Here is a 10,516-nt window from a genome sequence, read left to right as displayed (position 1 = left end):
TAACCCTCTTCCTTAACCTCCTTAATTCAATCATGTTGTCTAATTTATATTGATCTATCTTCTATCGATCTGTCTCTCTCTCTCCGTTTTCTTCCTGTCTCCATCGTGTCTCTACTCTCTACTCCAACCCTCCCTAATATGGTTCAATTGTGCTCTATTGATAGTTATCACTAGAGCACACTTGGAACATTTCTCTGTTCAATTTCCCAGTCTGAGTGAGTATTTATTTTTTAATTTTGCTGTAACGACAATTCAAGTAAACATCTAATAATGTAGATTCCTGGAAATTGCTGAGTCATTTTTTGTGTTAATAACTTTTTCAGCATTTTCAGTAGTTAACGGAAGGTAGTAGGTGGATATTCAGAAAGAAAATGAATATAATGGGACAGTTCCGGGAATCCACTGGCCAACCGAATCACCCAATAGGAAGAAATTAATGAAGACATTCTGACGAACACCCGACGTCTACATGATGATGCACCTGAAAACAAGAATCTGGAATCAAAGGGATGCATCGAAGAACTCACTTCAATGAATCCTTTTGACAAGTTTTCACGATCTCCAGAATCTCATCCACTTCTGTTCGCTTCACCGAATGATGCTTTTTGACATTAGCGAAATGGTAGTCAGAAATGAAATGATGAATGGCATCTGTTGGTTTTAGGAACCAAATATTGCAGTAGACGCAGCAACCGAACTGAAATCAAGATAAGAAATTAGTTTAGTTTTAATAAGAGAGTTTTTAGCGAAAACTAATTATCATCAGCTCATTGGACATACAACGCCACGGTTTTGCCTCATTCATCCTGTTTATTACTACCCTGAAAAGTGTAGTTCTTTTTTGCATGACTTTTGTAACCCTTCTAATGAATTTGGAGTTTATTTTAGAAACTGAATAAGTTAGAGGCTCCTCCCACTTTTGCAATTCATTTTTTAAAGTTTTTGATCTATTCTTGCTATTTTCTAAATTAACATTTTGTAGATCAAAAACTGAAAATTCTCGTTTCTTGGCTCGAAAAAAACACTCTGTGTCTCTCTCGTTTGCGGTGGGAAGAGGGATTAGGAGTGCTAATACACAGCAGTGCATGGCGAAAGGTCAGAAATAGACAGATTTGAATTTTATCGAGTCGCGTTGCGGTTTTTTATTGATTGATACGACAAATTAACATCCTTGCCACTCAGCCAATCCACGTCTTTTTTGCCAACCGTTGCAACGGCCTCCTGCAGAGGCCCTTTCAAAGTACTGTGCACAGTGCATTGAGAGGGCCTCCGCTGGAGGCCGTGCCGTTGTGCGGCGGTGCGCGTTTCCCCGAGTTTGATTTTTTTCCTTTGTTGAAAATTTCTTTTCTAACTTAGATGAGGATTACTGTAATCTTCTTAACCTTTTCAGTTGAGATTTTAGGCTGTCGGTAGCTATCAATTCACATTTCTTCCCTAAACGGAGTTTCGGCATATTTTTGATAAAAAACTAGCAGTTTTCCTTTTTTAGATTACCTTAATCATTATGCTAGCCGTCGTCTTTGGAACTGTTAGTTTTGTTTTGTCAATATTAGCAAACAGTTCTATTTCCGCCGATGTCAAACATGAGAAGTCTGAAAATCTTCATATGTTAGTTAGCTCAAATTATCTATCTCCTCACCTTGTGCTGTAGCGAGAGTACTGATTTGTTTCAGTCCACCCAAATAATAATTAGTCAATTGAGAGGGACTCGATGGGACACGCAACACTGTCGCCGAGTTTAACTTTGTAATCCACCACTCGAAATCTTCTTGATAGAATATAACGCCATTGCTTTTAAACTTGAAAATAGTATTCTGATAATGAGTCTACTCCATTGGATGACAAACCTTATTCAAATGTCCAACTGAAAATACGTGACTAGTGACATGCAGTAATGCCCACTGTGACATATTCACATCGCAGAGACCACATCGTGTCTAAATAAGTATTTTGAACGTAGGATTCTCTAGTCTGAATCAATCATACCGGTTCCGTAAAAAATGGAATATGTGGAATGAACTCCCTGAGTTTAGTTTTGCTGACAAACTCAATCTGCCGGTTTGTAGGTCCCGGACATGTAGAATCAGATGGCTTTCTAGTTGAAGGTAACGGACAGAATAGCGGTAACTCGCAGTCGGGAATTACGGTGGTAGTGCGCACTGGGTTCACCACTGAGATGGCTGCAGAAATCAGTTGAGATTTTGTTACTGGCTACTGTAATAACTTACGAGTTGTTTTCACTGTTCCTATTGAAGGTACTGTTGATGGTGGTGCGACAGGCTTTTGAGCAATTAAACATTCCTTACCTTGTGCCTCGCTTACATTCGGATTTGCAATTTCGATAAGATTTTCGTAGAATGTAAAGTCCGAAAGTGTAGCTGAGAATTGAATCTGAAATAAGTTCAGTGAAATTTCGATGAAGACTTGAAGGAGGAGTGAAGTCATATTTCTTATAGCAGATTCCGATAATTTTAAGAAACTTTCATCATTGACGCATATGCTAAAAATCGCTTCAACCATCGTTCTTCTGACTCAAAATGAGCCAGTGCATGCACTGGCTCATTTTGAGTCTGCAGTCCTCTCGGACAAGTTTTTTTTTGCTTCAATTTTCCTCGTCTTTTCACTTTTTCTAACAAATTTTCCTAGGCTTATTTTGAGTCAGGAGAACGGGAATCGTAGCGTTTAGAACGATTTTTACGATTTTTTAGCGTCAAAAATAAGCATTTCGCGTCAAAGGTGCGCCAGACTCATAAATTTATTCAATTTCATTTCTAAAAATTGCGCCAAAGATGCGCCAGGTTAGGATTTTTTTAAAACTTCAGATTTACAAACACGTCAATGACGCCCCAGACACTCAAATTTTGGTCCCTAAAAACACGCCCAATACGTTCTCCGCGAATTTTAATGATTCTATCATAATCTGTATCATAATCTGAAAAATATCTTCAGTCCTCCTTTAAGTTTCAACTCACGTATGAATGATGTCTTCCGTCGAATACGTGTTCTATGAGTTCATGAATAGTGGTAATTTCGTTAGTGCCTGGACAATGTTTACAGGTATAATTCACTTTTTGCTCAGTAACTATGCAAGATTTCAAGTGGGGAATTCGAAGTCTGATTGCATTGTATCGAGTCAGGAAGTCACTTTCTGAAACTGGTTACCTAGTTTTAATCGAAATGAAATATAGAAGTTGTTGACTTACCTGACAATTTCGAATCAGTATCTAACGGTTTATCTAGAAGTGGTACCCGTGGAGGATCTGAAACTTGAGATTCCCATAAAACACTATGAAAGTAACTAACCGAGTTTAATTGGCAACGGTGTTTCCTTTTCCAGTTTGACATGCAATTCGTCTACCCATGTCTTCCAGTACAGTAGATCTGATAGGCATGCTGTGTATTGCATCTGAATTTAAGAAAAGTGTGTTTCTTAGTTATCTAGAATTTGAGTTACGTTCTCCCGATGCACTCCTTTGGCAATATGAAGGAATGCATCCATTTCATTACCCAGTGTCACAGTTTTCGAAGGTGTACAGCAAAATGAACAGACCCAGTGGGTGGCCTGAAATTATTTTATAAAACTTTAAAAAAAACATTGAAATAAGAATTACGTAGTTTTTTTTATTTCTTGAAACTGCTCTATTTTTTTGCTTTCCTCCTTTTTTGAATTTTTTTCGAGCTTCATCGAGAATTCTATTGAACGTTTCTTCTGAAAAATAAGATTATTCCTTGGTTAGTTAACTGGTAGTAGAGTACTAATGAAAGATAGTAGAGCACCGATTGTTCCAAGTAACAGTTAATTAATACGATATTGAGTGATAAAGCAGTCAAAATATTGCCTTTAATTGTTTAAGCGATATTGGAATATTTTTGAAACAAAATTGCATTGTCATCCAGATTACCTAAATCATCTTGTTACCAAAAGCTTCTTGACAACCTTTTTTTATTTTCTAAATCAGTTAAGATAGTAATAGGTGTTCGGTCATTTTTAGGTACCTGAACTGTTAGTATCTACTTACTTGAAACAGCATCTTCATTTTCTGGCATTTTATCTATCATTGCAACACGTGGGCTATCTGGAAAACCTTCGTTCATAACCACTTGTAGGTCGAGAACTCACTTTTTCCTGGGCATGCAACGTTGCTCTCTTCTTTTTCAGTTTTATTTAGAGGGTTATTTAAAGACGCAGTTGTTGTTGTTTCATTCCGCTTGAGAACGGATTCCTTCCAATTCTTCCAATAATTCTGATCTTCAATAGATGGTAGACAACCGTAGAACATTCTGTTTTCTGTCACACATTCCACAATTGCATTGTCAGTCAGATTACCTAAATCATCTTATAGTCAAAAGCTTCTCGAGAAGTCTTTTTAATTTTCTGTAACAGTTTAGATAGTAATACAGTATCGGCCAAAAATATATCATGTTTAGCCTTTTCAGGGGAAAATGCTCAACTTTGAGAGTGTGTCATAGTAAAACTAACAGTCTCACAAAATAACTTTTTATGGATCAAACAGACCAAGAATAAAACTCCATTTTTGTAGTTGCCAACTTTTTTGTACGGACGCCCCCTAGCAAGGTATATCTTGAAAAGTTATTCCTCCCTTAAATCGACCCATTTCAGTGCAAAAACATTTTTGAGCTGTCCGCTTGAAATTGCTATCACTGTCCAGGAAGTGCCCGTACAAAAATTGATAACTACAAAAACGGAGCTCTACTTTTGACTTCTATGGTCCAATAAAAATTTACTTTGTGTGTGAAATTGTTTTAATTTTTTCAACTGAAAAAGGCAAAATATTATATATTTTTGGCCGGTACTGTAAGTATTTGGCGATTAATGGGTACCTGAACTGTTAGTATATACTTACTTGAAACAACATCTTCATTTTCTGGCATTTCATCTATCATTGCGACACGTGGACTATCTGAAAAACTTTCGTTCATAACCACTTGTAGGTCGAGAACTCACTTTTTCCTGGGCATGCAACGTTGCTCTCTTCTTTTCCAGTTGTATTAAAAGACTCGTTTAAAGACTTATTTAAAGAAACAGTTGATATTGTTTCATTACGCTTGAGAACGGATACCGCCCAATTTACCCAATAGTTCAGATCTTTAATAGATGCTTTGCAGCCCATCTGAATAACTGATTGTATTTATATCCGAGTGTCTGTATTTCTCACCTTCCTCCAGTGTTTAGATGTAACAATATGAAGAAAAGCGGACATCATATCTGAGAACTGAATATGAAGTGTGGAGTGACGGATTGTACAAAACGTGCATTTCCAGTTGACTTGCTGAAATTTTAAAGTCATTTTGAACGAAATTTTTAACAACAATGTTTAAATTATATTACCATTGCTCTACCCTTTTCCAATACTTTAGCGTCACAATATTGGAATTTGCCCTTGTATTTCATGAGATAACCGTAGAACTGTCTTTTTTCTGTCACACATTCCGCACCTGGTGGGACTTTATCTAGCATGGGTACACGTGGAACATCTGGAACAGTTTTGTAGTTTTAATAGTAGGCAAAATGCTCACTTGGAAGAGGGCCTGATGCTTCTTCCGAATCTGGTGCTTGAGCTTCTATTTTAATCACTGGATTGGTCGCAATAGCCCATTCCTTCCAGTGTTGCAAGTCATCGATGGAAGCAGTAAATTTCATCTGAGAAAAATACTGATACGGATCTTGTTGAAGAATCTTTATGATTACCTTTTCGAGATGTTTCTGTGAAGCGATATGGTTGAACGCTTCTAGTTCTGATGACAGTATCACACGTTGCTCTTCTGAGCTACAGTACGCACACTTCCAGTTTACAAACTGAAAAGGTTCGCAGATCAACTTTGGTAGGATAAAGCGCTTGAGTTTTTTAAAGATTAACTTACATTCCTGTCAGCCACTTCTTTTCCATACATCGTCAAAGCCGACACTATTTCTCTCATGCTCATTATGAAAGTTTGTTCTGAAACTTGTAGTTCAATCATTCAGCATCACATCTCAGACTTACGATTTGCTTTCAGAGCTTCCTTCGGTGGAAAACTAAGTAATGGAATTCGTGGCAAACCTATAAAAAAGATTTCATGGAAAAAAATTTCAAATCGACTCACTATCGAATACATTCTGTTCTTGCGTTATAGACTGTTCTGCAGTTTGTAAAGGCGATGGTACAGCCGGTGGTACAGCCAATGGTAAAACCGTTGGTACCGCGACGAAATCTTGTAGAGGACTATCCGACATCTGCAGAGATGACGTGCGTCGTACAAAAGAGTAAATGGGATCTCTTCCGCCAGGGCTACTCAGAATATTGTCGAAGAATTTTTTCCACCAAAGAAACGCCTTCTCGGAGAAACCGAATTTTAGTAGCTGCAATTTTTGGGATCACCTCCATCAAAATTTATTAGTTTAAAGAGAAATTTGAAATCAGTATCTCGAAGTTTACTGAGAACCTTTTTTTAACTCACATAATTCAAATGTTTCTCAGTGAAAAGGTGCAGCACTAAGTCCAACTCGGTTTTGAAGAAACTTTTTGGTAGATCACATGCAAAACATGCAACTCCTTGATGAATCGGCCAGCTACGTATACCAGGTTCTGGGTCAACCAATAGCTTCTTGTTTATAGAATCGAAGAGAGTTCTTAGCTCTACCATTTTAGTGGAACGAAGGTTTTCTGAAAATGAAAATTGAGAATGGAGAAGTTGTTTGGAGAAGTTGTTTCATATTCCTTACCTTCTAGAATGGTTGTTTCCACTTTGAAATCAAAAAGAGGAATTGGGCGTTGATCTGAATACAGATATTGCTATAAAATTTTTTTTTACATTTTTGGCTCACTTCTGTACTCCAGAATCCTTGTTTTATGTCTGTTATTGAAACCTTTTAGCACAACTTCCAAGGTCAAAATATTGACCCAAAAGTTCAGTTCTTTCTGTGATATTCCTGTTAGCCCACTGAGATGATTCTCGGACATGATATGTCTTGTGAACCTTGTTTCGTGCCATTCCAGATCTTCTTCACACACTTTGCAATATTGCTGAACGGAACCAATTAGGGAATGTATATAATGGAAAACTGACCGGGATATTCACTGACTTGTACAACTTTGCCAAGAAGTTATTTTCTTCCCGCCATTGCCATTGAGATGTTAGGTAGAGAAGTATGGATATAGTAGAAGAATCTAGTTTTGGTAAATCGGTGCTTGTGTTGGAAGAGAATAATGGGATGGTGGTGTAGAGGGAAACAGCTGAAAAGTTATCTGTAGACTTTTAAAATTACGAAAATTACGTTCGGTGAAGGTTCTGACTGTGCCTACGCTTTACCCCTTATTAAAATTGTTAAAAATGTAGACAGATCAGGTTTAGATCTTATTCATTGCCGTTGAAAATGTTTTGATAGCTTCTCATGATATAAGGATAAGCGCTTTAAAAACTGAAAACACTTTCTCTCTCTCTCCTCCTCGACCAGCGCAAAAAACTTGGACCTCCATATCTCAAAACCCTGGACAGCTATCAAAAATATGTCAACTACAAAAATAAAGTAACTCATTTTTTATAAAAGTATCTCTCTCTTCCTCGAGGTTTCTCTTAGTGTCGGTTTTATTTTCTTTTATCTTTTTCCTCTTACATAAACTCACTTTTACAAGGTCCAATCTTTTCTTGATCTAGAATCTCCTCTTCTTTCTTTTCCTCATTGAAATCGAAAGGTTCATCCAGAACGCATTGTTTCTGACACTTTTCAAAAAGTGATTCCCAGTACTGGAACGATTCTTTTGGTACCATATGCTGAGACAACATTTGGATATGATCTTCTCGAAACATGTGACTCAAAAAAAGGAGACCACTAAAGGGCGTATAATTGCAGAGGCGACATATCGGCTGAAAGATGTTCATTGTTTAAAATAAAAGTCTTTTTTTATTTCCCCTCTCTCAATAGTTATTCCAAAAAAATACTCACCACACTTGGCTTCCTGTTGTTCCTATTATTTTTCCGATGAAGGAACTTGAAAAAACAAATCTTAGAAATGGTCCATTTACTCAAATCAATCATGCTTTTTAGCCTTCGCATTTCAGTTATCACCTCGTGGCCTGAACCAATCTAATTTTATGGTCAAATTGTCTAGATATGTATGATACCTGTAATCTTATCCCCCTCATTTTCGATATCCACATTGTACAGCGCGTAATCTCGAAAAATAAATTTTGAATTTTCCATTATTCTGGTTTGAACTGACATTGAAGGTCTATCAGCCTCTACAATTAGATCAACTGGATTTTCCTTATTGATCGGAGACTGTTCTTGGCACGCGATCCGTTTAGCTCCAAACGCCCCGCCCATTTTTTTTTGTGGTGACGGATCTTGCGGTGCAGGAGGCGGGGTAGACGATCCTTCTATGTGCGTGCAATCGTAATCGTTAGGATAATCTTGATCATCTTGTTCATCCTCAGAAGAAGAATATTCAGCCAAGGGATCATGCTCCATCCTTTTTGGTATTCTCCGGAATGGTGACCGTTTACCGTATAGCTCTACCAGAGCACCTAAATTCATGGTTATAAATCGATAATTCATAAACTTGTGATTTTGAAGGTTGTTTTTAACCATTATTTTTTGTGGTCTTGATCAATTTTACTCACTGATTTTATAGTTAACAGATGTGGATCCTTCAAAAATCTGAATCCTGTCCTCTGGTGTGATAAATCCCTGTCCATACCAAGACTCCAAGTCTTCGAGAAGAATGTACCTAGAAATACTACTTGTTTCTTCCAATAAGCGCTCTATTTATAACATTTGTTGGTCTCCAGATAATTTTCCTGTTTCTGATTATGAAATAAGGTCAACATTTTTTTCGGTATGTTTTCCGGTGGAGCAGTTTTGCATCTAACTTATAATTTTACAGTTCGAAGGTAAGAAATTTATTCTTTTTCCGGACAGATGCATGTTATAAAACATATATTACAAACGTTATTCAAAAATTGGCATAAAATTTCTCAAAAATTGACGCCCTATTTTTTGTATGAAATCGAAGGTTTATATTCAAACCTTTTTTTAGAAAAAATTTATTTTTATTTCAGAAATCAATCACAAGAAACCCACCCATCTTTATATTTGAATAAGCACTGTTCCGATGACATCTTTCCCAAGTTTTCCTGAAATTATACTTGTTTCTTTCATTTGCAATAAAAAATTAACGAGTGCAACAAGCTTTTCACTTGTTTAAAAAAACAACGAAAAAACTCAATGTATTCTAGAATAATGAATCCGGTTAAATCAGTTCCACGTGTCGTATCTTATGATTGAAAAACACTCATTCCTCAGTCTTAAGTTCCTACGGAAGCAAAGCGGTCGGCGTGCGGCTGGGTTCTGACTGTCTAATTCTCTTCGGGGAGAGAGAGAGAAGGAGAGAGAAAGAGAGAGAAAGAGAGAGAGAGTAAACAACATAACATAGACTGGTCATTAATTGATTTATTTATTTGAAGGAGGACTCACACCACTTATGAATTTGAAATAAATAAGCAAAATTTAAAATGATTACAACTGATAAAGAGATAGAAATTTAAAGAGATGTTGTAACTTTGGAATAGCAGTTACCATGTGAATTCAAGAAAAATACAGTATTCAGTAATTGAGAAGACTCCGTTGAAAATGTTTAGGGTGTCATTGGTGGTGGTGCACCAGTGATTTGAAGCATAAATAAGTCAAATATCTCCTGGTTTCCTTTTTTTAGTTCCTCTAGTGTAATCTTCCATTGGTCGAAGTCAGCCTTAGAGAAGCCGAACCCCGAGAGCTGCAATTTATTATCTAATCAGTATATCTTAACAATTAACAAAACTTACAAAGTCAAGGTGATCTTCACTAAAGATATGCTGGAAAACATCCAATTTAGTTGTTAAGATAACTTGACTTTTAGGTGATGAGCATCCAAAACAGGTTTTATTGAAAACTGATTGGAATTTGCTTTCATTATTCATGAAACTTTTATCGATTGACTTCACGAGACTATAAAGTTCTGATAACATTTTGTCCAGTTCGTGCTCGTCTGAAAACAAAAAATTTACTTTTTTTTAAATTTCATTTAGTTTTTTTATGCTGAACGTTTGTCTGTGTGAACTGAAGAAAATGAGCATCTGCTTACCTTGATATACATTAAACCTTACCTGTAGTCACATCCTCCGAGAATTGATCTTCATAGCAGTCAGGAAGAAGTGGGATTTGTTGAAAATTGGAAGCGTTATTCCTTGAAGATGAGTTTTTTAGTTGTTGGAGCAGTTGTTCTGTAACGATTGATGATTTTTTGAATGTATTGATTTGGGTATGTCAAAACTCACGAACTGTGAAAATCACACATGATTTGTCTTTTTCAAAGATGTGAACTTCATCCTCCGGATGAATGAAACCATGTGTAAACCAAGATTCCAAGTCTTCTGGAAGGATATATCTGTAATAAAATTGATAATGAAATTATCAATTTTGAAACTGACCCATCTTTATACTTGAAAGTGGCATCTGCGGTGATCTGCTTTTCCATTT

At 36.6% G+C, this 10,516-nt stretch overlaps 2 protein-coding genes across 2 annotated transcripts; both read right to left on the bottom strand.

Moving 5' to 3' along the window:
- Positions 1–523: 523 nt before the first annotated feature.
- Positions 524–9,120, bottom strand: GCK72_000012 (uncharacterized protein; the record flags this gene model as incomplete). Its single annotated transcript, XM_003100634.2, has 31 exons — positions 524–697; positions 1,495–1,592; positions 1,640–1,799; positions 1,848–1,937; positions 1,987–2,180; positions 2,229–2,391; positions 2,973–3,148; positions 3,204–3,260; positions 3,304–3,406; positions 3,455–3,562; positions 3,612–3,709; positions 4,020–4,076; positions 4,121–4,327; positions 4,866–4,922; positions 4,967–5,132; positions 5,178–5,291; positions 5,351–5,496; positions 5,539–5,662; positions 5,711–5,818; positions 5,884–5,960; positions 6,006–6,062; positions 6,106–6,361; positions 6,460–6,665; positions 6,725–6,778; positions 6,827–7,025; positions 7,069–7,235; positions 7,626–7,866; positions 7,946–8,076; positions 8,125–8,526; positions 8,623–8,729; positions 9,083–9,120. The coding sequence occupies 31 exons, from the start codon at positions 9,118–9,120 to the stop codon at positions 524–526; spliced, it is 4,335 nt and encodes a 1,444-aa protein (XP_003100682.2).
- A 515-nt stretch (positions 9,121–9,635) lies between these two features.
- GCK72_000011 (uncharacterized protein) lies at positions 9,636–10,514 on the bottom strand (the record flags this gene model as incomplete). Its single annotated transcript, XM_003100604.2, has 5 exons — positions 9,636–9,773; positions 9,823–10,025; positions 10,144–10,260; positions 10,315–10,424; positions 10,468–10,514. 5 exons carry the CDS (start codon positions 10,512–10,514, stop codon positions 9,636–9,638), a joined length of 615 nt encoding a protein of 204 aa, XP_003100652.1.
- Positions 10,515–10,516: the final 2 nt, after the last annotated feature.

Source organism: Caenorhabditis remanei, chromosome I, assembly GCF_010183535.1.
Source record: "Caenorhabditis remanei strain PX506 chromosome I, whole genome shotgun sequence".
Taxonomy (NCBI): Eukaryota; Metazoa; Nematoda; class Chromadorea; order Rhabditida; family Rhabditidae; genus Caenorhabditis; species Caenorhabditis remanei.
The sequence above is the reverse complement of the archived record's forward strand: the minus strand, read 5'-3'. Positions and strand labels throughout refer to the sequence as shown.